This window comes from Thamnophis elegans, chromosome 5 (genome assembly GCF_009769535.1).
Source record: "Thamnophis elegans isolate rThaEle1 chromosome 5, rThaEle1.pri, whole genome shotgun sequence".
NCBI classification, from domain to species: domain Eukaryota; kingdom Metazoa; phylum Chordata; class Lepidosauria; order Squamata; family Colubridae; genus Thamnophis; species Thamnophis elegans.
Genome location: NC_045545.1, coordinates 32,874,525 through 32,901,967, shown reverse-complemented (window position 1 = coordinate 32,901,967; position 27,443 = coordinate 32,874,525). Strand labels below are relative to the sequence as shown.

The 27,443-nt window shown below is 37.2% G+C and overlaps 1 protein-coding gene across 1 annotated transcript in view; it reads right to left on the bottom strand.

Annotated features, from left to right (window-relative positions):
* Positions 1-4,325: 4,325 nt before the first annotated feature.
* GLIS1 (GLIS family zinc finger 1) overlaps positions 4,326-27,443 on the bottom strand; it is a 300,120-nt gene continuing 277,002 nt past the window's right edge. Inside the window, 3 exon segments of the mRNA XM_032217837.1 lie at positions 4,326-4,462; positions 6,455-6,622; positions 12,132-12,301. Coding sequence (XP_032073728.1) covers positions 4,326-4,462; positions 6,455-6,622; positions 12,132-12,301 — 475 coding nt within the window.

Here is a 27,443-nt window from a genome sequence, read left to right as displayed (position 1 = left end):
ACATCTATTTAAGCAGGTCAGATTAAATTGGGAAAGACTATAATCTTTTCCAATTTACACATTTTTAAATGGCCTCAAACTAATCAGATCTGAACCATATTTTTTGCTAGACATGCTTTAACAAATGTTTATCAGCTGAGGGCCTTTGTATGGCATCCCAAAAACACTACGAAAAGGAGCAACGGTGCCAGAAAAAAAAAGCTCTATTTCCACAAAGATGGAAAGATTCAACCTGACCCACAATAGAGGAATGGATGGTGAAGATGACAGAGCTTACTGAGATGGCCAAATTAATTAGAGACAGGACAGGCTTAAAGCTGATTGGAAATCCATTACTGACTTTTTGCGTGCAACAGAAAAAGATGAAATTATGATGTATGGTATGTGCATCCAACCTTTTGGCTTAACTGGGCCACATTAAGTGAACAAGAATTGTCTTGGGCTGCATAGAAAATATGTAATTAATGTATATAAATCACATAATAATGTTAACGTTTACAATATTGTGGGACCCCATTACCAGCTGTTGAGGACCGGATGTGACCTGCAGGCCACTGGTGGGAGATGCTTGATATAGTACTTTGATAATTAGAAAATAAACAAGTTAGATAATTTGATGGTTATAATGTAATCATAGACTAATTGATAGATTTACATTTTTAAAAAATTGCAAGTTGCTTTACATTTTGTGCTTTTTTTATTTCTCCACTTTTGAAAAAGCAGATAATTTTTTCAGCACCTGCTCTCAACAACTAACCTGTGATCTTTTTTTTTTTTGAGAAAAATTACACATAAGCAGCCTCAACTGGTAAGGATTATTTCTAATATTTCTTACATAAAGAGGTGGCTTCAAGGAAACTTAATAGTAAAAAATATACTCGCATTGTTAGCAGTACCATGTTTCAGACTATGGTTATGTGCTTAAAAAGCTTAAAAAATAAGGCTTAATAAAATAAGGCAATGAAAACCGAGAAGTAGAAATTGAGACTTAATACAGGAATGCTAAAATTTCCATGGGTGTTCACAATAGGTCATTCAGTGCAGATTGTTCTCAATTTATGACCACAATTGAGCCCAAAATTTCTGTGGCTAAATGAAGCATTTATTAAACAAATTCTGCCTATTTTACGACCTTTCATGCCAACTGCAGTTGTTAAGTTAGCAACACGGTTGTTAAGTGAATCTGTCTTCCCCATTGACTTTGCTTATCAGGTTACAAAAGGTGTTCACCTGGGACCCTGGGACACCATCACCGTCGTAAGTATGAGCCAGTTGTCAAATCACATGACTATAGGGAATACTGCAATGATCATAAGTGTGAAAAACAGTCAGAAGGCACTTTTTTCAGTGTGTTGTAACTTGGAATGGTCATAAAATGAACTGCTGTCAGTCAAGGACTATCTGTACTTTGATACTTGGGACTTCTGAGGGTATAACTGTATTTTTTTTTGCAGACAACTATGAAAATCACCTAAATTTGTTGGGGTAAAGTAGCCACTAGAGGGAGATATTGGCATGGTTTAGTGAAATCTAAAATTGCTTGAGCCTACTTTTTTAACCAATGTAAATTCCAAGCTTAAAACATGATTTGATGAATATTTTTTCCTCCATCTTCTGTTCTGAATATGCATTACTTACACAGAGATGGATTTAAAAAGATATTTACCTTAAAAACAATAATACAAACATGAGTCCATTTTATATAATCTGTGAAAAATTGAAAAAAGAATGGGAATTGTGCCCTTGTAATTTGTATGCCCTCAATATTTGGGCAATTAGTGGTAATCGTTCACTAAATGTGAAGTCGCCTATCTTTTGGGGTTTGTAAGCACATCTGGAACTTTAAGGAAATATCATGGTGTGGCAATTTTGATTTTAAATGGCTTTTTATGAAATTAATGCCTGCATTGCAGAATGGCTTTTTTCCTCTTTGTAAGGAGTATCATCTCAAATATAAAACAGTATTTAATTTGAATGACAAACATATGAGAGAAGTTAGGCACTTTAATCCCGCTGTTTAGAGAGTCAAAAATTTAAAACCTGATGTTTTCAACTATTGCAAGGACTTGGATGTCTAAATAGGCATCCCAACTGAGGGACAGTGTAGAGACCAAGAGAAAAACCAAAAAATCTGCAAGAATCCAATCTTTAGTTAGGTTTTGACTGTGAATTTTCATCCAGTCAGCGTAAGTTGTACTTACAACTTACACTCTTCCTGCAGGAAGACTCTTCTCTTATTAGGTTTTAGGAAGTGACTTAAAGGGGAATTGTTTAAGACAGTCCTTGATTCTTAAATGGAACCTTATTTGACTAGCTACTTTTTGATTTTCATATTTTAGCAACAGCATTTAGTCATACATACCGTTTCACACTGCTTTATAGCCCTTGCTTTACCGGGTCACAGAGTCAGCATATTGCTCCCAACAATCCGGCTCCTCATTTTACCGACCTCAGAATGATGGAAGGTTAAGTCAACCTTTTAACTTTTAGTTGCCTTTTATAAGTGCTTAATGCATTGTTTTAATCGCATGATTGCACCCAACCAAGAATTTCTCAGTTTTGTGTAGTATTATTTGTGTGAGGAGACTGAATTAAATACTTGAAAAAGTAATATGCACCTAGTCTTCTTCCGTGTGTCTGGTTTTCTTAGTAAATTTCTGAATAAATACAGTTTGTTTCATCATTGTAACTTTTGTCTGTGTCACCTTTGCAATTATGTCTAGTAATAACTGTTTTTTAAAAAGCTCATGGTGATAGTAGCAACCAATATTGTATTATGAGGATTTGTGTCGGGGAGGGGGGTTGGATAAGTCATTAAAAAAACGTATGCTACAAGTGCAACCCCAGGACTGATAATCTCTTTTCAACTATGATGGCAATATTAGAGTTTCCGTATCTGGGCTGCAAATCCAGACAACTTTTGGAATGCAGCAGAGAAAAATTTCTCTGCATCTCTCTGCTTCCATCTTGTGGTTATGTGGATCTTTGCAATCCAGATATGGTAACCCTAGATAATAGTGGTGGAATTATTCCAAAGGTATCACACCCAAACTGGCTGTCAAATTGATGGTGCTCACTAGAAACATCTATTTCATATACATTAAATGAAAGGTTGTTTAAGGATGCTAAATACTGTATACAGCAGATTTCAATTCTCTTTTATTGGAAAAAAATCTTCTAAACTTGTTTTTATGCTGCTGTCTCAAGCATGAGCCATACATTTCATCCTCTTTTTTTCAGAAACACTTTTCAAAAGAATTTCTCATACTGATATTGACCATATGATGGGTTATCCTGCCATTGTCCTCAATTCTCCCTTCTTCTTAATCCTTGTCAGATGATCCTGTACATTCCAACTATTATTGTTTTTTCCTTCTCATTTCTTTGATTCACACCAGTGAGTCTCCACTTTCACTTACCATCACCCAGGTTACTATTAGCTTACTGCCACTTCTAAGACTCTTTATGAAGTCTTACACTTCATAACATAAAGTCATGTCTTTATGAAGCAGTGAAAAATGTTATTAATTCTATTTTCTATTAAAGCTATTCATTTTGAGAAATGTGGTTGTGTTAAATTCTTGCAGCCAAAATAACAACAGATTTAGTATAGTACATACCTTCTGGGACACTAATTTTTATACTTTTAGGTTTCCCATAATAAGTCAATTACATTACTTTCATGCAGAATGAACACTGGAATGTCAAATGATAAATGGTTTGAATTACAGTATTTTGGAAAGAAGACAGAAATTGTTTGTAGAATTGTATGAGTTCTAAGTCAGAAGATTGTTCTCATTGACAGAAGGAAGTAAAAAAAAGGAGAGCACGCTGGTTTCCAATTTTTAATTCTTTCTTGTAAAATTGAAAATATAAAACCTGCTCAGCAAAGTGAAAACGTTTATGTACATGAGGTCTGTGAATTTTTAAGAAGTCCTTTTATAGTCAAGAAAAAATCCCATGAATTAACTGTGATTAAAGGGACCAGCAGTCTTAAATTGAAAACATACTTAAAAAAATCTTTACAAGCATATTTTATAATTTAAATTTATATTTTACTCAAAAGGACTTACACATCAAGCAGTTTTAAATGGTTCTCCTTCTCCCTCAAGAGAATCAGTTTCAAAGTGCCACAACAAAGGAATAGATACCAACAATTACACAGTATATTCCTTTATAAAATAGATTGGTAAATGTGAGCAGTTGATTTAAATGAACACATAAAAGGTTGCAGATTAAATACAGTCAACGTACGTGAACAACAATTCTGTGAATACAAAAAGCATTATAAGTATGGTAGACAAAGTAACAATTTAAGATAAGACTTATGTATCTGTATAGATGGGAGGAATGTGATTTAAACAGTGATCAAAAGTGCCATTTTGGAAAAATCCATTATTCTCTTCAGTTCCGTTGATAACTTCTTCTGATATGCACTCTGCTTCAGAAATGGCTTCATAGCCTGGAAATATGGTAAGCATATGAGACATAGTAACTATGAGGTAGCAAGAACAATCTGAATTGCAGATTCAGACTAAATATGATGCTCTACTGTAAGATTTCCCCCCCCCCCCTTGTTTCTGTTTTTAATACAAAAAAGCCTCCTAAGTTGTTTAGCAAGGAAGGGGTAGAAGTTGCTTGACTCTTCTGCTTCTTTCCATCTGTCTACTGCAAATCTCCCTCCTTTCCTTTGGTTATCAGGAAGAAAGACATGGAAAATAAATAAATAAACAGGTGTCCAACAGCTTGGTAGGCTGAAATATTTGCTTCCCAGAATTCCCACTGCCATAACTAATTGTGATAGATGGGAACTTTGAATATTGTACTCCCAAACACACCTGAAGGACATCAGATGAGGGATGCTGCCTTAGAACTTTAAAACTAATGATTGCTTCAGTCTACACAGAAAACAGTGTTATAGCTTCTAAGAATGAGTAATTGATATTTCCTTCTACAGTGCCATTCAACATGTTCAGTAACCATTCAACTTAAATGTCCACATTTAAGTTGAATGTTTAATGTCCACATTTAAATGACTTTGGTAATAATCATTCGGAACTACTAAGGATTTGTCATACATCAACTAAGACGTCATACTAATAGAAACTAGTGACAGTTCTTATGTTCTGGATCAAGGCATGGAAACAGAAGCTTTCTAAAAGGCAACTGTAGTGACTAGACTTTTGATTTTGTTGTTGTTGTTCTTTAAGTCTCTGAAAAATAAGCAGTAACAGCAAAGCCTTGCTGTTTTAGAAGACTGTCCTTTTTCAGTTTGGATTGTTTATTAGTGAACCGTTGCCTCTGAATTTCACAACTTCATATAGCCCTGCAGCGTTACTTGTAACAATCAAACATTTCAGAAGAACAATGTCTGTTTCTCATTAAATTCCTTCTTTTGAAATATCTAATTATTAAATTTTCCCTTCTTTTATGCCTGTAGAAACCAAACAAATACATACATATATAAATACATACAGTACATCACATTACATTCATGTATACATATATACATGCTTTTTTCTGTTTTTAAGAAGAGACTATAGAGTCTCCTGCTGAAGCTATAGGCCTCCAAGGTCCCTTCCAACTCTGTTATTCTGTTGTACTTAAGAATGTGCTGTAAAGGAGCTAAGAGTATCCACATTTTAATTGTAACATCTTATTCCTAGGCTACAATTTACAAGACATTTAATGATAGAATTATAGCCAAAAATGGTTGATGCCAGATGCTCTTAAGTAAGTCAGTCAAGTAAAGATGTGGGAAGGAGAGAAGGAGAAAAGGACACCTTTGAAGATAAAAGGTGAAGATGGAGTTAAGGAAAGTATGTGGTTCTGGGACTTTTTCCTGTTTACCATAATTTCCAAACCATTTTTTCATTTCAGATCTTTAGGGAGAGATTCAAGTCCAGGAGAGATTCTAAGCAGATAGCTACTGAAGTGAGAGCCACTGAACTAGGAGCCTGTTTAACTTCAGTGCTGGAAAGCATTAAAAATTCCACATGGATAAATTTGAAAATAAATTCAAGCACTCTTCTTTTTTTAGAAACTTTTACCATTCAAATTGTCAACAGGATTTAGTTAAAGGAGTACCCTAGACCAGGAATGGGAAACCTTTTTGTCGTCGCACATGCGACAGAGTGCATAACCCCACCTGCTCCCCCTCCTCCCTGCACATGCGCCTCCCCCCATCGTTTTGGCTTCCAGGTTGGTGCAGGAGGCCTTCCAGGCCCAAAACAGGGCACGGGGAGAAGTCACCCTTCTCTCACATACTCTAAAATACATGTATTTGTTGCAACCTCAAATAAAACCCCTATTGTTTAGAAGGATACAATTAAAGAACCGCAGTTCAGAATCTGGGGAAAAAATGTATCTAAAATTTTAGACCCTCTACCTGTTAATGTTTTTGTAAGGGGGAAAGTCCAACAAAAATGATAGGAATACAGTCTAAATTCATTACCTGTTGAAGCTACAGGTGCACTGATTATGTGATATCCATTTTGTCGCAGAGGGTTACAGCAATGAGATTCCCCTGATAGCACATCATTACTGAAAGATGAGTCCATTGTTCTGTAGCAATCTCCGTAGTGGAAGCAATTTTGTATAGAGTGAAAGCTACCTTGGTAACCTGCAAACAGAGATCGTTCAGACATTTAGAAGAATGCAACCGGCTTCTTTCTGAAACTGATGCTCATTCAATAACCGATGCTAAGCAAAAGTCTGGCATCTGGCAAACACCCATTACCTGATTTGGTTTAACAGGGCTGCAAATAAATCAAGCAGTATATATTGCCCTTGATCAGATCTAATGGGTCACAATTGCCTAGTAAAGTTTTTAGCTATATGAACAGGGATGTTTTTACTCCATTAATACCAAATGTTTTTCTGTCTTAGGGTGCAATGATGTTTCAGGCCAGGATTGTCTAATATGGTCAGCGTCATCTCTGTTGGCTCTTTATTTATTTTTCTTTTTATAATGGAACAGCAATTTTGCTTTCAAATTATTTCTCTTTTTAACAGCCCTTTCCTTAAATTACTGCACTTCATCCAATATTATTTGAAGTTAAAGCTCGCAGACTCTCATATTTACCATAACTATTATCTTCTCAGTTTGTATGGTTCTAATTTTTACCTATTGTTAGCATTTGCAGTCATAGTGGACCGTTTAAAAGGTCCAACACAGAAACTAAACAGCATGTTTGGCAGATACAATAGCTGGGTTATAAATTGGCTTTGCCAATTACAGTGTTTTAGAGTGATTACAAGTTATGCTGTGGAGAAAAGACAATCCAGTGAAACCTTTTTGTTGTTGTTGTTTTATGATAGCATGTCTACAGTGAGATTTTTGTACAGAGGTATCTACCCCTTAAAAGAATATTCCTTTTGCATTGAAGGAATTTTTTTTTGTTTCTTTTTATTTTCAGGCTATCCAAGCAACTTCCCTTGGTTGTTCTTGTTCTGAAAACATTGCTCCCAACCTACTGTAAGAACAATCCAATTTGGTTAACTCTTCAAGTTAACTCTCCCTCTGTCTTCAGAATTAATACCAATGATGAGTGATGTCACAGTACAGAAGTGAGCTTTCAAATGGGCCTTGCCTGCACTTAACCTAGTTATTTCCATCGACAATGAACTTTTTGTTTTTGTTATTCCATTTATTTTTAATTATTCACAATTTGTTGAGCCTGTGTGCCAAGTAAGTACCTTTCAAAACGTAACAGATGGCAACAGTAGGAGCTTAAAGTGAGGTTCAAAACCTATAACTATAGTGCAATTAACTACTATGTGTGGTTTTGTACAAAAATCTAAGGAGATTTCTAAAAGATCCACATTTAAACTCCCATGGGGCTAAAATATGTGAACCATTCCCTTAAACTGTGTACAATAAAATGTCTATCCTCTGCTACATTTGCTTGCAAAGAAAATTCACAAAACATTTCTATTTGTGTTAAGAAATGTAGTACATATTGGCAGGCATAGCTAAGCTGACATTCACACTGCCGCCACCATCAGGTCCACCACATGGATTGCAGGCATTCCTTCAGTTTCTCAGATTTAAATCAAATCTGTGGCAGCTAATTTCTAAAGAAGAATTTCCTAAACATGCTGTCGGTTTAAATGATCCCTGTTAAATATTTTATGTGGAATTAAATATAGACATACAACAGTTAATAAAGGAATCAACCATGTTCCAAACGTAACATTCAGTTATAATTTTGCTGTATGTGACACATAAAAAAGCTGTACTTAACCACATCATAAAGTATGCTGGGTGCTCCTATTTCCCTCAAGCCTCAGCCAAAAAATCTGAAGCACTTTTAAACGAATGATATAATGAGTAAATGTATTGGAATATGCCTCCTAAATGCCAATTCATTTGTGTCATTCCTTTTAATGTATGAATATAAATAAGTCAAACTCATCAAATTATATACTTTCTATGCAAATATATCATGTAAGATAGAAATAGATGTACTATTTTATTTGATTGCCAAAATTCTTTCAATTTATAATAATTTCCATCTGGATCTTACTGCAGTTGAAGTCATAAATTCTACTAGAGTTTTGTTCTCCCCCATTGTCTATGCATTCATATCCCTAACATGTCCAGAAATAGTTTGCTTGAGTTACTGTACCAAAAACAGAGTAGAAATACAAATATGCCTTTTCATTTACAATGACTTTATAATTGATTTTGCAGTTGGATGAGTGTTCTTTAAAATTTGTAGGCTTAAATTGAGTATGTATGTCTCCTGGAAGACGTTGATTAAAAATGCATTCAGCTTAAGAACTGGATCTGAAATTATTAACAGAAACAGAGTGACATTACCACAAATGGCATTTAAAATAACATGTTGATGTTTGTCTGAGTTGACAATTACTACTTTTAAAAAACCCTATGACACAGAACAATTAGGGAAGTGCTGTCTTCTTCAAAAGCCCCAATTCAGGCATTTTTTTCTTTCGTTACACTCACAAGCAATTTTATCCTTGACTTTCCATGGTTACTAGCTTTTAGTGATGCAGGTGCCTTCTCAAACTGGCACCTTTCAAATGTGTTGGAGATAATTTCTATTATCGCAGCGAATCTGTTGGATTGATAAACCTGCGTATCTCTAAACTGCCAGATTGAGATAATGAATTTTGTTTATTATTAATTTTTTAGGTTTCATTTATTATAGAAACAAATAATGTGTTGCAACAACTTCCATTTTCTTTTTTTATGTATAGTTTAGCTTATATATAGCTTATATAGCTTATGTATATATATGTTTATATGTTTATATAAGCTTATATATAGCTTATACAGCTTACCTTTTCATTGACAAAATGTAGTTTATTAATGTGTTATTAATGTGTTATAGCCTTAGGCTTTCAAATTTGGATATATCAAAAGTTTGAATTACCTTACCAAAACAAAGGAAAAGCTTTTCAAACCTGCTTTCATTCTTTCAATGGGCAAGTGGGGAAAAGAAATAGAAGTTCTTGCAGGTTGCAGTTGGAAAAGAAGCCTTAAGACTGTCCTTAATTAAAAGTACAACCACAATTGAAACCATAATTTGTGTTGTTGAGAGAAGCAGACGCTAAGTGAGATGCTACATGACTGCTTTGCTTAATAACCACAATTCTGGCACTCCTGGGTTGTGGTTGTTAAGCAGATGTCTGGGTTGTTAAGCAGACAAAGTCCCAGGTAAGGAATATGGGGCGAATCAGGGAGGTGGGGGAGATCCTAGGATCCACTCTGGTGCTGATAAAGCTCCTTGCAAGCAGGATTTTCAGCACTAGACCAGAGAGACATTCGTGCATGGCATATGCTGGATCTCCCAAGGTCACTTGCACCTGCTTGAGGCAGCCCGTGCTCTTTACATTACTACTCCCTCTCTGCACTGGCATCTGCTGAAATTCAAGCAGACAATTGCTGAGAAACAATGGGAATTCACTGAAATAGGGTTGCAGAGGAGCCTTGTCTTCCAGCAAAGAAACAGAGAATTGCTGTTTCCAAAAGTCCAGCTGGTACTATTGTGTAGCACCAGCTCCTCTCCATCTCCCTCTTTCTCTTCATCCCCTCATTTTCTCCTTGCCCTCTGGCTGTTCTCCCTCTCTCTTCCTCCTCCCTTCTTCCATCCTTTATTCTGCTCTTTCATTCACTCTTACCCCTTCTCTCTTTTACACATGCACGATCTTCTTCCCATTCCTGAGCAGATTAGATTCCTAGAGGAATAAGCAGACTGGCTTTGGCCAGTCCTAGAGAGGTGGATCTGTCTCCTCCCTCAAAATCCACTTGATGGACTTGCTTCCTCTCTAGGAATCCTCTTGTGGAACTGATTCCTTTATGGAATTCGCTTTTCCTCCCCTGCTCCCTCCTGTTCCACTGTGTCATTCTTGCTATCCAGGCCAAAGGCACAGGTGCTTTTCCAGGGGGAGATGGGCGTTGGCATTCCAGCCACTCCTAAGCAATTGCACATATGGAGATTTAGTGTCCTTGGATTTTAGCAGGTGCCTGAATGGACAGGTAGCAGTAATGTAAGGAGCAAGAACTGCCTCTGGCAGGTAGAGGGGAGCGCTTGGCATAGAAAATTTGATATAGCATTTTTTCCAAGGCTGTCATCGCTTTGAAAGATTGTTATGCTATAGGTCGCTGAGGACTACCTGTAAATCAAAACAATCTGAAATCTTTCCATTTCTTAGCTTTCTGCAAGTTTAGCTCTAATCTGGTGCTGAAAGGTTTCTTTCTGAAAGAAGTTGAACTGCTTATTAGTATATTTTCTCCAAAAATTGATTGTTGATTTTGTAAAGTTTCCCCCCGCCCCACAAGAACAAAGATAAATCAAAGGTTAAGAACTAGCTGTATTTCCAGCCACAATTTAACTACTGAATCAATATAGTAATGTAGCTTCTTACATGCTAATTTTACGGTATACTCAATCAAATTCTCTGACACACTGAACACTTGTTATATACTGAATGAAAATATTCTTGGCTGGTTAATAGTTCAGGACTTCATGCACCTACTCCCCTATTTTAGCTAATACTTTGTATAGACCTATCTAAGTTACTAAATCTGTCCAAAAGCAGGCTAAAAGCAGGTTCACAAAAACAAATAAATGGGAAATGGTATACTTGAACAATGATTCAGCCAACAACAGCCAGCAGTGGTCAATTGTAGCATTCAAGAAAACATCCTTTAAAAATTGAAGACATCACTAGTTGCTTGCTCTTTCATTATTTTTCCTCCTCAGCATATAAGCAGCTATTGCATTTGAATGTGTCAAAATGTGTACTTTATTTGCAAACATTCATTCATCTCACGAACAGTGGCTACTTCTTTCCAGTAAAAATGCTCCATTTTTATTACAAAATAACTTTCCATTTATTATAGTCTATTATACCAATGAGAGGGGTAAGGTTAAGATGCTGGGCTTGTCAGCTGGAAAGTCGACAGCCCAGATTCGAGACCTAAGTAATGCGCGATGGAGTGAGCTCCTGTTATTTGCCCCAGGTAGAGTACCATAAGTACCACTTTGGTGGGAGGTCTGTGCGCCTTGACATGCTGGCCACATGATCATAGAAACATCTTCGTACATGACTGGACAAGGGAAATCTTTACTTTTTCCTTTATTATACCAATGACTCTATGTATACTATTTCTGCTTCATACGAAAATATAAAATATTTGTCATGTTACTTTCTAAAGCATGACGTTAAATGATCCAAATGGTTCCCTCTAACCTGATGCTCATCAGCATGAATGACATCTCCAATAATTGGAGCACAGGTCCCATAATCAGCCAAAGCTCATAGTATTTGGGATTATATACAAGATGCTGTCGAATGCTAAATTTCATTTCAAATTAGGCATTATGAGAAACACAGAGGATCCACAGAAAACAGTAAGCACATGTGGCTTTCCTACTCATAATGGTAATAATACAATAAGCTATATAGTCTAAAGTCATTTCATTTCATACGTCCCCATTTTTATCCAGATTATAAAATGGCAAAGATAATAATAATGTCAAGGCACGGTTAACTTTCACTATACTTTGGTTAATTTGGCTCAGAGAGTGGATTAGTGTATGCGTTTTACATTTCTTTATGCATGGTGCAACCTTCTATAAATATATGTATGGGATTACCTTGTGGCCCCTGCTGTGTAGATTGGTTTGGAAACGGCACATATAATTTATTTGCTGAGAAATGATGCCCGTTTGGAGACTGGCTATGTGATGGTGATGAGCTGTGTTTCTGAAGGAGGGAAGGAGCAACTACAGCTTTCAGTGGACTCGCAAGAGCATTTGGGACTATCCTGGAACCAGAAAAGAGAGAGAAAAAAAGATCAGTTGGCTTTCATCTCATCGTTGGTGCTCCATAAATGACAGCTTTTTTAAAAAAATTTTTTTATTAATTATGTGGATTGAAAAGTACAGGATAACTAAAAATTCTTCTATAAAGCATTGACTTGAACATATTCCAGGAGACACATAAATAGAGATTATCATTTTAGTGACATATTTCTGCATTTTTATTGGGTAAAATAAAGTTAATTATATTTTATTTTGCTGTAATTCTGTCCATATGGAATTCAAAGCTATCATCTATGTAATCCATTAAACCATTATTTCTCTTTTCATATTCTTCAAGTGGCTCAGCATGTGCCTAATGCTGTTCTTCATATGGAAGCTATTTAAAGTTGAAGCCTATATATATATAAACACACACACACACACACACACACAAACATACATACATACATACATACATACATACATACATACATATATATATATATATTTAAAATCACAACCCCTGGTATGCCCAAATATACTTTATTTACTTTAAATATATACCTCTCACCCTGGCTGGCTGATAAGGAGTCGAGCTCTGTAGCTCAATGGTTAACACATCTGCCTAAGAGGCAATAGAGCACAGGTTCGATTCCCAACATGGGTATGGCTAGCTGATGAGAGCTAAATAGCTTGAAATAGATCTATACTAGTCTCCCTTTATTTATTTATCAGCATAAATATTACATACATACATACATACATACATACATACATACATACATACATACATACATATATATATATATATATATATATATATATATATATATATTAGATTTTTTTATTTATTAGATTTGTTTTACAACCCCTGGTAAGCCCCAATTATGGGAGGAAGCTAACTGCTTCCATCATCTGTCTATCGGCTCGTCACAAGAGTCCATCACGACAGAAACCCAATATTTTTACTGTTGCCTTTGTTATATTTGTGTTTTTTTTATTTGTGCTGATAAATAAATAAAGGGAGACTAGTATAGATCTATTTCAAGCTATTTAGCTCTCATCAGCTAGCCATACCCTTACTGGGATTTGAACCTGGGCTATATTACATCCTAGGCAAACTTCTTAGCCATTAGGCCACAGGCTCTTATTTATTTATTTATCAGCACACACACACACACACACACACACACACACACACACACATATATATATTTAAAGTCACAACCCCTGGTATGCCCAAATATGGGAGGAAGGTCACACTTCCACTCTCTGTCTTCGGCTCGTCACAAGAGACCATCCAGACTCTATATACCTTTCACCCTGGCCTCGCTGATAAGGAGTCAAGCCCTGTAGCTCAATGGTTAACACATCTGCCTTAGAGGCAATAGAGCACAGGTTCGATTCCCAGTAAGGGTGTGGCTAGCTGATGAGAGCTAAATAGCTTGAAATAGATCTATACTAGTCTCCCTTTATTTATTTATCAGCATAAATATAACATACATACATACATACATACATACATACATACATACATACATACATATATATATATATATATATATATATATGTTTTTTTATTATTATTTTTTATTTGTGCTTTATATATATATATATATATATTCATGTCTTTAAATTTTGACTGGCTTGTTTTTTCCCCCTACAGTTTTAGGTGTCAGTTGACCGCTTTATCTTGAAGTAAGAAAAAGGCTTGGAGCAGAAGCCTTTATCATTAAGGCTACTCTCATGCACAAATGATACAGGTCTTCGACTCACAACTGCAATTAGGACCCAGATTCTGGTCTTAAGTCAGCCACCCACATTACTGGAATCAATTTTCTCACCATTTTTATAATGGTCATTAAGTGAATCACATAGTTGTTAAGCTACTCATAAGTGAGAAGCCATTCTCCCAAACAGGTTTTTTTGGTAAAAACAAGCAAAAAAATGTGAGCGTGGAAGGTGTGGTATGACATTTTGCAACAGCCAGAAGTGCTTTGCATGCCATAAGTCACTCTTTCTGAAGGCGTTCTAACTCCAAATGGTCATTAAACAACTAGCTGTAACTCAAGGACTACCTGAAATTGGGGTATGAGTTCATCAGGAAGAATCTCAGGAAACAAATCTTTGCTATGGAGCATCAAATTGGGTATAGTCTTATTTTTACTGATTTTTTATTGGGCAGCCAACTTTGATAAGCCTTCTAGACAGCTTAATCTGATTACGACCAAATTGCAAAGAGTTTTAATGTTCATACACTGTAATGCCTTGGAAACTGTTTCTGGGAAGAGAGACAAAATCTCATATTGTAAGCACATTTGTTACAGTACATTAGGAACCACTGAAATAATACCCCCCTCAATAAGAACCCAGGTCTACAACACAAATGCTCAATATCTAAGTTGTAGTGATTTTTTACATTTCAATTATGTTTTAGCTGATCAGGGTAATTATATTATCTTGTACTGTTATCAGGTTTTGTTTAAAAACTGGCAAGGTTCAACAGGATCCCAGCAGGAACAGTGTGATTTGATTAAATAAATTTCACATTTAGTAGTAGTAGTAGAAGCAGCAGCAGCAATAATAGTAATAATAATGTTTTTTTATTATTACCCTTTTATTTATCTGTTTCTAACTATATTTACGTTTTTTTTCATTTACCGTAAGCCTTAGTGTTAATACAGATAGTCCTAAACAGTTCATTTAGTGACCGTTCAAAGTTACAACACTGAAAAAAGTGACTTGTGACCTTTTGTCACACATAACAGCCTTTACAGCATCTTCATGGTCATATGATCAAAATTGAGAAACTTGCCAACTGACTCATATTTATGACGGTTGCAATGTCCTACGGTCATGTAATTCTCTTTTGCATCCATCTGACAAGCAAAGTCAATGGGGGAGTTGATTCACTTAACAACCATATTACTAATTTAATAACTGTCATGATTCACGTAACAATTGTGTTAAGAAAGGTTGCAAAATGGAGCAAAATTCACTTAACAAATGTCTCACTTAGAAACAGAAGTTTTGGCCTCAATTGTGGTCACAAGTCGAGGACTACCTGTAGTTTCAGTACTCAAAGTAGTTTACCTAAGCTAAGAAAATATAACTTTGCGGGCTGCGTTCAATTTATCTTCCATTTAAAATAACATAAATGAAAGAAAAAAATAATTAAAACAAAATTCCATTTTGCTTTAATTATTTTATTTTACCTTCCATTTATTTTACGTCCATGTTTTTGAACATGATTCACAACTGAAGTAAAGTTCTTTGACTTTAACTAATAATTTTATAAAACCAAAGGGTTTCCTCCATTCACTTAGGGGAAAAAGTACTGTATATCTGAACTCTGGCAAGTATACTTAGCACTATTGTAATAAAAGAGGCTCAGGACTATTACAAGAGGGCTAGAGGTGGGTTAATTTATTGAAAATTTAACAAGCTTTTACAAATATTTCCCTCCCCTCCCCCACCCTCCCCTCCCAAACCCTCTCCTCCCTACCTCCCCCACCCCGACTTCCCAGAGCAAATACAGGGTATAAATCTTTAACAATCATATTCTAAAGTGAACTAAAAAAAACTTTAGCATCATCCTCATTTGTACTTTAACTCCTCTTTTGTTAAGCTAACTCTAAACAAGTTATGTCATTCCTTGCTTCTTCAGTCAAAAGCTATCTGTAGTTTCTTAGTACTATATTTATTTTGAATATAATCAATCCATTTTCTCCATTCCAGCTTATATTTCTCATCTGAATAGTCCTTAAGATATGCTGATATTTTAGCCATCTCTGATAAGTTTGTTACTTTTAACGTCCATTCTTGAATAGTAGGCAAATCTTCCTTCTTCCAGTACTGCGCCACCAACAGTCTTGCTGCCGTTGTTAGGTTCAAAATCAAATTAGTCTCTATGACAATACAATCAGTAGTTATACCTAACAAGAATAACTGAGAGGTAAACTTTATCCTCTTTTTAAAAATATTTTGCATAATCCACCATATTTTTATCCAAAATACGCCATCTTGATTTTCTGTTCTGCACATGCACAATCAATCTTCATTGAAAAAATGTAACCCCACCCCCTTTTAAATGTTGTGCATATGAGCAGACCTTTTTAAGTGCAAATACACATGGACAAATTTTTTTGGGCGCCGAACCGGTAGTAATGCCGGGAGGAACCCACCCCTGAAGAGGGCATACATGGAACAAAACAAACTGAAATGGGCTTATTCTGGATAGAAGTTGTTTACAGGGCAGGAAACAATGGGAGAAAATCAAGGCTGGCTGAAGGGAGGCAGGGAGAGCAGAGGAGGCCTCAAAAAGAATGGGGGTGGGGCAAGACAACACAAGGAAGACTCACAATACATCACTTCATTTTTGATTTCCTATATTAGCCTGTGAACCGGTTACCAATTTAAGATTTTATGAACTCTATACACTTAATAACTGTGGCTAATAGTGAGCCTCTTTTTGTCTTTCAAATGGATTAGAAACCAGTGTAAAACATTTCATTTCCTGGGATCATTGCAGTCAGCAACAGGCGTATTTCAGACCCACACAAACTGAAATATCTTGGATTTTATCCCTGCCTTTGTCTGACTTGAAATGGTTCAGCAGAGCTTATGGATTAGTTTGTTCTGGTTTGAAACAAAACAGATTCTCCATTTCATGCACATCACAAAGTCCTACGTTTGCACAACCACACTCTCCAAAGGATTTTTTTGTGTTGCACACACTGCTACATACACAAGAACCATCACTATATTCAATATGCTCAGAAACAAGGAAACAAAATATTGTACTGTGCTCCCCATAATTAGCATGCTTTCCCATGGTTGAAATGTTAGTGCCTCCATATTTGAATGGCTATATGAAAGTTTGTTGTCATGCAGGATGCCACTGCCAACCTAAATCCTATGCACAATACAACAATCCCAGATTTTTGCAGAGGTTATACATTAATATAGCACGGTAAATCCTTCAGAAGAGCAGAAAAAACTAAGCCATCATTATTTTATGATTTAACAGAGGTTTATTTGTAATTCAGTTTCTTTACAGTAAAAGAGAGAAGAAAGATAAATAGAGGTGGAGGTGATGATCATGAGGATTGGAAGAAGGCTATTCAAATATTTAAACTTGTCACTATGATCCGTGATCTCATTAAGAGGCATTCCCCTAGCCATTAAATTAGCTTTGAAGGCTTTCTTTCCTCCTTACACCTGTTGCCCTTCAGACTGCATCTATATTTCTTTCGAATGGAATAGAATAGAGTAGAATTCTTTATTGGCCAAGTGTCATTTGACATACAAGAAATTTGTCTCCGGTGCATAAACTCCCAATGTACTTACAAGCCACCAAGTAAGATAATCATAAGATACCAATAGGAGAAGGTAGTAGGAAAGATGAGAAGGATAATAGTAATACAGCCGTAAGACAGTGCTGTGGGAATTAGATGTTTAGCAGAATGATGGCACAAGAGGAAAAAACCTGTCTCTGTCTCTTAATTGTTTTGGCATTTAATGGTCTCTAGTGGCATCCCAAGGGGAGGAGTTGAAGCAGTTTATGTCCCGGGTCTGCAGATATTTTCTCAGCCCTCTTTCTGATCCGTGCAGTAGACAGGTCCCCTCAATGGAAGACAGGCTTTTATTATTTTTGAGTGATGGCTCTGCAGTGTTAGAGGATAAAATGTGTTTTTGTAGAAACCATTTGGGCAATTATCTTTTATGCAGATGTCATGCCTGTTCAGTGTTGGAAGAAAAAGAGAAACCTTCTGCACAATAGCATTTTCCTCTCTATAAAGGCTGCAATGGGTGAAGGTCATTGTGATCTATATTACTGGAAATCCAGGGGTCAGAAGTCCACAATGGAGTCCCAAAATTTTGTTGCTAAGCGAGACAGTTGTTAAGTGAGCTTTGTCCCATTTTATGATTTTTTGCCACAATTGTTAAGTGAATCACCACAATTATTAAGTTAGTAACATGATTGTTAAGTGAATCCGGCTCCTTCATTGACTTCGCTTGTCAGATAGTCACAAAATAGGATCACATGACCTTGGAACACTGCAACTGTCATAAATATGAGTCAGTTGCCAAGCATGTGAATTTCGACCACGTGACCATGGGGATACTGTAATGGTCGTAAGTGTAAAAACTGGTCGTAAGCCACGTTTTTCAATGACCTTGTAACTATGAACAGCCACTAAACAAACTGTTGTAAGTCGAAGACTACCTGTATACATATCTTCATATGTTGTTATAAGTATGTTGTACTTTTTATGTTTTGTAGCATATTTTACTGCTGGAGTTTTAAAATGCAGCCAAGAGTCTCAATAAATCTGCTGTATGCAAATGTCATAATAAAATAAAAAATATGTATGCAAGTCCCAAAATGTGCCCTCACACATGTGTGTGCGTGCACATACATAGATTTTAAGGTATGTGATTTTCGCGCTTTGCTACCAAGTTGGTCCCTTTTAATATGTTCCTGACAATAGAAAATACAACACAGCCTGTGTAATTGGTAACTACTTTGAAAGGATATAAAATTGAATGACAAAAATCTACTTCTCATTTACTTATACTTGGGGGTAAAATACAACCACAACAGAGACATGGATGTTTCCAATATGAACGCTGCCTCACTTTGTTGTTGTTTAGAAATAAAAGCTTTGACAGTGAGATTCTTCTCTTAAGACAACGGATCTCAATATTTCTTCCATCCATCGCAGCAGGAAGAAGATCACATCCAGAGTTCAGCCCATCTGTACTTTATCTCAAATAAATTCCTGTATAGCTTGTGATGTGGTGCTTGCCTGTAACTTCAAACCACTTTATCAAGTAGTGTGGTTACTTACTAAATGCTAACACATAAGAAAAACAATAGTCCTATAAAATAGTAGAAAAAAATAGCAAATTCATGTATTGTGTTTCATCACATACTGTTATATTACACATTCATGTGTGTTTGATGTAATATGAACAATCTATTGTAGCAAAAGCTTATTTTGGTGACGGGAATATGCACCACACAGTATCTCATACTACAACTTTTCAAAGAACCCAAACAATGTTATTGTGTATCCCAATCAGCATATAGACAAAACCACTAAATTAACAACAAAGCAATGGTTTCTAACATATGGTTTGATTTAACTTAATTAATATAGTCCCAGCAATTGTGGTGGAGAATCTGTTTTATAAGAAGCACAAACAAAATGTAGAAGGATACACATCCTATTGTGCATATGCTTTGGAAGCACACAGGTGAACATTTACATTCAATCCAAACTCATGTGAAATTAATTCCTAAAACATAGGATGCTAGAAGAACTGAAGAAGGTTCTTGGATGAGAAGCAAAATGTTTTCAAGGGAAAAAAAATCAAGCAAATCCTTTTGAAAAGCACCTTTGGGACAACCATGACCAAAATGATTGAGAGAGGCCAGAATAAAATCACAAGGTCTGATATTATCACATAAATTCAAGTCCATTATCTCATAAATACCGTATTTTTCAGAGTATAAGACACACCTTTTTCCCTCAGAAATGAGGCTGAAAATCTGGGTGTGTCTTATACACTAAATACAGCAATTTTTGCCTCCCGAAACTCCGCCCCTTCACCAAAATGACCGGGCATAGCTTTCAGAAGGCTTTCAGAGAGCTCCTTGGGGCTGGAGAGGGCAGAAATGAGCGAAAAACCACCAATATTTTGCTTCCCCACCCCCCCAAGAGCACTCTACAAGCCTCCAAAGGGCTATTCATGCCCTTAAAAAAAAAACAGGCCTGTTTTCGCAAAAAACAGGCCATTTTTGGGAGGTTTGCAGAGTGCAAAATCTTTTTTAAAAAAATTTCCTCTTCAAAACCTTGCTGCGTCTTATACTCCAGTGCGTCTTATGCTCCGAAAAATACAGTAACCAAAAGTCGCTGGTCATTTGAAAGCTAGTTTATAACTAATATTCACATTAGTCTGTATTTCTATAAGACATGAATTGATAAGAAACAGTTGATGAGCAATTTTGGAGCCACTTATAGCAATAGCAATAGCAGTTAGACTTATATACCGCTTCATAGGGCTTTCAGCCCTCTCTAAGCGGTTTACAGAGTCAGCATATCGCCCCCAACAATCCGGGTCCTCATTTTACCCACCTCGGAAGGATGGAAGGCTGAGTCAACCTTGAGCCGGTGAGATTTGAACCGCTGAACTGCAGATAACATTCAGCTGAAGTGGCCTGCAGTACTGCACCCTAACCACTGCGCCACCTCGGCTCTTCTTATACATCCAGCCCACAGCTAGTTTGCCAATCAGTATGTGAAGGACACATTGTCAAATCATCCTTCCCTGGCAAGTGTAAACAAACATTCCTTTTTTCTTCAGCTGTTCCTAGGGTTGTCTGCTTAGTCATATGAAAAATATCATTCAGAAAACATAAACATTACAGTATAAAAATGAAAATAATCAAGAGGCTTAATGTATCTTGAGTAATGTTATTCCCTGGTGTATCAGTTTTTACTTCAGATTTCTGTAATGAACAAACTGAATGAATATTTTCACAGAATATTAGTGTTATCTTGAGCCTCTTAGATGAAAGATTATTACAACCAATCAATCCTGAAGAAAAGTCTCTATACTCTACAGTATTGGTATATGATAGCACCTGCCAGATAGTTATTTCTGAACAGTTTTTAAAACTGTGATGCCTTTTGGAAGATTACATTACGATGTATGTAGTTCAGACTTGAACAGAGGCCAACATTTTGGGATTGCTACCCATTTTGCTACTCTAATGGTGTGTGGAAATGGCTTTAGGAGAGCCAGAGGGATTGTTAGGACTTAGTGAAGGGACATGGCAAATGTCTCTGAAGGGGCCCTCCCTAATTTCTTGGGCTTAAGGGGGACAGGAGCAAAATGTATTGATGTCAGCATGTAACGTAGTTCATGACCAGATGGATTAATTTTACTTTATTGTAAGTTTACATTAACAATGTAAGGATTCAGAAGTATTGTCTGTTTTGATTGTTTTGTCAATTATCTCACTGAACTCTTCAACATTTTTTTCCAGATCTTTACAGGTAGTTACGACCACAATTGAGCCCAAATTTATGTTTCTAAATGAAACATTTGTTAAGTGAGTTTTGCCACATTTTAAGACCTTTCTTGACTCAGTATTAAGTGAATCATCGCAATTGTTAAGTTAGCCACACCGTTGTTAAGTGAATCTGGTTTCTCCATTTACTTTGATTGTCAGAAGCTGTTCATATGACCCTGGAACCTTGCCGGTTGATTTGGATGCAAGCTCAGAAAGCAGCAAGGATCCCATTATCCCCCACCTCCTCTTTCTCCCTCTCTTTCTCCTTTTTGTCCTTTCTCTCCTTCCCCCCCAGGTCTATTTTCTTTAGTCCTGCCTCGCAGTCGGAGATGTCTTTTGCCTTTCTCTCGGTGTGCGTGTATGTTTGTGTGCACGCGTGTGTGCGACACACATGTTGCGACTCAAAAAGAGTTGGGGGGGGCACTGGAAAAAAAAGCCATTTTCCCAAGCCCACCGTACAAACTTGCATCCAAGTCAACCGGCCCCATTGATTCTGCAAAACAGGGAACATTCTCCCTTCTTTCCTCTTAGATTATCCCCCTTCCCCTTTCCTTCCCACAACCAAAAAATAGCCGTTTTTTCTTACTTTGCTAGCCCCCCAACATAGAATAAGAAACTTTTAAAATATAAAGCAATTGTTAAAAGTTTCGAAAAGCCTAGTCATCTCCCTCTCTCTCTACCTGGTGTATGTGAGTTATTTTCTTCTTTTCCCTCCCATCTCTAGTGACTCACTCCCGTTTTGGACCTACCCAACATTTTGTGCAAAAGGCATCAGCCATGAACAAGCTGTATATTGGAAACCTCAATGAGAACATGACTCCGACGGATCTGGAGAAAGTCTTCAACGGCCACAAAATATCCTTCTCTGCCCAGTTCTTGGTGAAGTCTGACTATGCCTTTGTCGACTGCCCAGATGAGCAATGGGCTATGAAAGCCATCGAAACTTTTTCTGGTAAGCCAATGGATTTATTTTATCTTTTTCATCTCTTTTTTCCCCTTTTCCTTTGGAAACCTTTGAGATTTTGGAATGAACAATTGTTTTTCAAAAAAAGGACAAAACCCGCATAATTTTATAAAATGGATACTGCCACTCAGAAACGCAAATACTACCGGGCCGGTTCTTTTTGTGTGCAGAGACTCGTAAAACGTGGTGTACAAAGGATGCGACCAGGCAGCCACACTTTGCTCGTACTCGTGCTTCCACCCTCTTTCTTTAGCTCTCTGTAGTCATCAATGAAAGTTACTTTCGCTTCCTATTTTTCTCTCATCCACGGGAGGGGAGCACCCCTTCGATTCCCCCCTCCCACTTTTCTCCTTGAGTACTGAACTAGGTGGTGAGTATTTTAACTTGTTGGGCCTAGAATCTCCTATCAACTTCCATAGACCAAATTTTTAATCAAGACCCCCCCCCCCGTCAATGGTGTCCTGCTTTACCAATGTTAAAATCTGGTCACCTTATCCTTGCTGCACCAAGCTCAGAAAGCAGCAAGGATCCCACTATCCCCCACCTCCTCTTTCTCCCTCTCTTTCTCCTTTTTGTCCTTTCTCCTCCTTCCCCCCCAAAGGAGAAAGAGAGGGAGAAAGAGGAGGTGGGGGATAGTGGGATCCTTGCTGCACCAAGCTCAGAAAGCATACTTTCATACTTTTAGATTTCTAATTGCTGTTTCTGTTAGTTAGCAATTGATAAAACAAATCCCACGTGAAAAAAATATTCGAAGCCTTCTTGATTTTAATTGTCAATTTATTCATTCCTGCACATTCTAATATTTATTCATTTTCATATCTTTGTTTTTTCCACTGTTGTGCAAACGCAATTCCAATAGCTGTTAACATGTGTAAAATTAAATATGTATTTATTCCCTTTGAAATAAAAATAGTAAGTAGTAAGCTACTTACAGAAGGTAAGTAGCTCTTTTATTGTTTTGTGTACTTATTTTAATCTTATTTAAGTAGTAAGGGCACAAAATAATAAATTTCCTTTTTTATATATTCTTTTTCAGTGACCGTCTTGGCCACTCCCACCCAGTCACATGGCCGGCAAGCCGCTCCCACCCGGTCACATGGCCAGCAAGCCACTCCCACCCGGTCACATGGCTGGCAAGTAAACTCCCACAAAGGAGGCCACACCCACAGAGTAGGTTCCAAAATTTTTTGAAACCCACCACTACCCCACACCTTAACACTGATTTTCATCTCTTCCTCTAATATTAAAAATGAAGTGCAAAGCTCTCCTAATTAGGTTTCTGTAGAGTGCTTAGTTTCTTTCTATGCATTTTGTTTCTAGGTATAGCCTTAAGGGAATTTCTGTCAACATAAGCTCATGAAATAGTCTTACCATAGACCTTCTAGAGAAAAAGAAAAAAAACCTGAAGTTTGGTGAACTTTACTACTAATCAGTCCCAGGTGCCTTTGCCTCATTTTACAGAATATGCAGCATTCCTTTTAATAGCATGTTACTAAATCAGTCTTTGTTATTTTCTCTTCCAAATATTCTACTTTTTTTTCATTACATTACTGTAGGAAACAAACATAGGGTTGTATCATATTATACCTTCAACTGGAGTTCACACTCTGGATAGTCAATGTCTCTGGTAGTTCCCCCCACATATATTTAGTTGGACCAAAATCTATATGTTTGCCTTTCTTTGTCTTATTGTCTTTGTCTCTCTATCTCTCTGTCTCTTCCTTCCTCCATTCCTTCCTTTCTTTCCCCTTTTTTGCAGGAATTCAGTGACTCAAAAACTGGACATTTTCCTATTCTGGAGTGGGAAGTTAAGAGTCAAAATTGGTGCCATTGGTGCTTCAGAATCCTGTTTCATTCCTTATTATCCCTCATTATCTGAACTGTCTTACCTTCATGACATCATCCCCTGCAGCTGGAAGCAAAAATAAACTAGACAAAACAAGTGTTTCTCCCTCATGAATGTGAAGAAAAGGCTCAATGCTCCAGAAGTTAGGCACACCTATATAGTCACACATTTTGCAGAAATATTTATTTTTCTAAAGTTTTATTTTGTTCTTTTTTTAATAGTATCAAAACAAAAGGAGGTCCAAACTTGGCTTCTAAACCTGCCAGTCATAGTAATCTTCTTTTTAGACATTGTAACATCAAATTGGATATCCAGTATTAAGCATAATCAACTGTGAACATTCTAAACTAAGATAAGCAATGTTGATTTAATATTTGTAGTTACGGGAGGGCAGGTTTCATCTCCACATTAGAGAAATTTCAGAACTTTTCAACAATGCATACAATTGGATGTTCAAGAGAGCTTAGGCTATTTTGAGTTTGGAAACTTCTGCTCTGAGAAGAAATTGGTTTGTATCAGCCTTCTCTTATTTTGCTTATTAGGTTACAAGTCAGAAAAATAATTGGGCTGGTTGGAAATTATCAAAGACATACGGGTAGTCAAGACAATGAAGGATATCAGATTTGGGAAGGCTAGCTAGATCAGATATTTTGAGCCTGAGAGCCATACCGGATGGACTTTATAATACCTGTAACATGACTTTTATATTTTTTTTATAACAGTAGTTACACTGGCTAACATTATATTACACAGATTAATCTACATTTTCACTATGAAAATCATTCAGCTTTTTACCAGAAATTGCTATTATTAATTAAAATTACTTTATACAACACAATAAATACACTGTGCATGCATGTTATCTTACTTATTTTTAATGTTTTTGAGATGAGAGCTTAGCTTATAAAAAAACCAACATTCTACCAGAAAAATCATTATTTATAAAACTTCAAACTTCATATATCTAACTTCATAACTGCCCATCTCCCTCATATAGGGTTACATAATGTTATATTTTAGTGAGGCATGAGTTACAATCTGCCAGACAAAAGATAAAAAGTTTTCCCAAATGTTAACATAACTCTAGGCCAAATCCTATTTTAGGTATTCATTTTTTCTTCACTGATTGCAAGATTGCTCCTCAATGTTCACAGAAATGAAAAAGAATTCCCATGTGTTTTGAATTTAGCAAAGATGATTCCATACTGTGTCAGTTTCTTATGTTCTGACCAAGTGCCATGGCTATTCTGAAGAAGTCACTTCTCTCATAAACAAAAGTCTTACTGCTGGATCCCACATCCAATTATGATATCACACTAATCCTACAAAATGTTCTTTATTTTAAATCTATCCCTCAAAGCTTTGCCAGTAAACTAGGATAACAAAAAAGTACTATACACATGGGATCCATCAATTTTCCCTAACCTTGTAAAGATTCTTGCCTATTCCACTAAGGATTTAAACGGTGATTCAGTTGAAACTTTTAACAAGCTCCAGTTGTTATTTTGTTCTTTCACACATACATCTATCACATTTGACAGAAATATGCTTTTCTCTGAGTCCCTATAATTTTACAATATTATCACCTTTTAACATTTTTTCCTCTTGAATGCTTGTTAACTAGAAATCTGAAGTGCCTCACAACCAAAATGCACCAAAGAATAATCAACATTTAATTTTATTCTAAAGGAAAATTGGAACTAGTATAGAAATATGTTTCTTTATAAGCTTTATTTGTACAAGGCTACTAGAGGCAAAATCAAATAGGCTTTGAAAAATCTTCAGTTCTTTTTTCCTATGCAGAAATAAGTCCTATTTAATTTTAGGAGACTTTGCTCCAGGGAAAGGACCATTGGACTTACCTGAAGAGTCGTTTTCAGGGCGCTGCGAAGGAGAGTCCAAGCAAGGGTTAAATACAGCCAAACTGCCCAGAACTGAATTGGAACTTTAAGCCATGCCTCTGGTGCTGAATATCTCCAGATTTTTCAATGAAGACGTGGGACTGTTGCGCGCTGAGAAATCCAACATTGGATCAACAACAAACAGAACATGAACAAGTCCAACCGGAACATCCAGGGAGAAAAACGTGAAAACAGTGCAGCCAGACCCTAGGGTGGGGTGGACTCTCCTTCGCAGCACCCTGAAAACAATCCTTCAGGTAAGTCCAACAGTCCTCTTCCAGGGCGCTGCTCAGGAGAGTCCAAGCAAGGGACATACCCAAGCTAAATGTCACTAAGGCGGGAAGCAGAAACAGTCAGGGTCTCTCCGCTGGAATGAATACCCTGAAGCACACGCCTCCCAAAGGCCCCTTCTGCTGAAGCAAACTTGTTCAACTTGTAATTTCGCACAAATGGAGATAAGGAAGTCCATGTGGCCGCTCTGCAAATCTCAATGGGAGTCCGAGTTGCCCAGGCCGCGGTGGCGGCAGCACTTCTGGTTGAATGCAGCGTGATGCGACTGGGTACCGGCTGAGACTGCAGAACATGAGCGAGGGCGATGCAGGCCCTAAGTCACCCGCCAATCGTAGACAAGGAAACCTTCTTGCCCTGAGACGATGGCTGGAAGGATACAAAGAGAGACTCAGAACGTCGAAAACTGGCCGTACGCTTGATGTACCTGCGTAGCGTCCTGCGTACATCCAGCTTGTGCCAGTGCTCCTCATGAGGATGCCTCGGATGCGGACAGAAGTCAGGAAGAATGACCTCCTGGGCTCGGTGGAACCAGGAGTTAATTTTAGGCACAAAAGAAGGATTCAGTCTAAGGACCACTCTGTCCTGGTGAATCAAACACAAGTCCTCACGAACAGACAAAGCAGCCAGCTCAGAGATACGTCTGGTTGAAGTGATGGCAATGAGAAAAACGGTCTTAAATGTCAGGTGTTTCAAACCGGCCAATCGGATAGGCTTGAACTGAGGTTTGACCAGAGCCTGCAAAACCACATTAAGGTCCCAAGTTGGGTATCTGTGAACCATCGGGGGACTCAGGTTAGTCGCCCCCTCCTGAGAAAACTGCAAATGGTGGGATGACGGCTGAGAGAAAACTGACCTACAGGGGCCAGGATGGTGGAAAGCGCAGCCACCTGACAATGAAGAGCGTTAGGTGCCAAACCCTTGTCAAGACCGTCTTGCAGAAAGTCCAGAATGACAGGAACCGAAGCTGAAGAAGCTGAAACATCCCTGGAAGAACACCAGCCAACAAAAGCTCTCCAGGTAGCGTCATAGATCTGGGTCATGGAAGGGCGACATGACGCCTGGATGGTGCAGATCACCT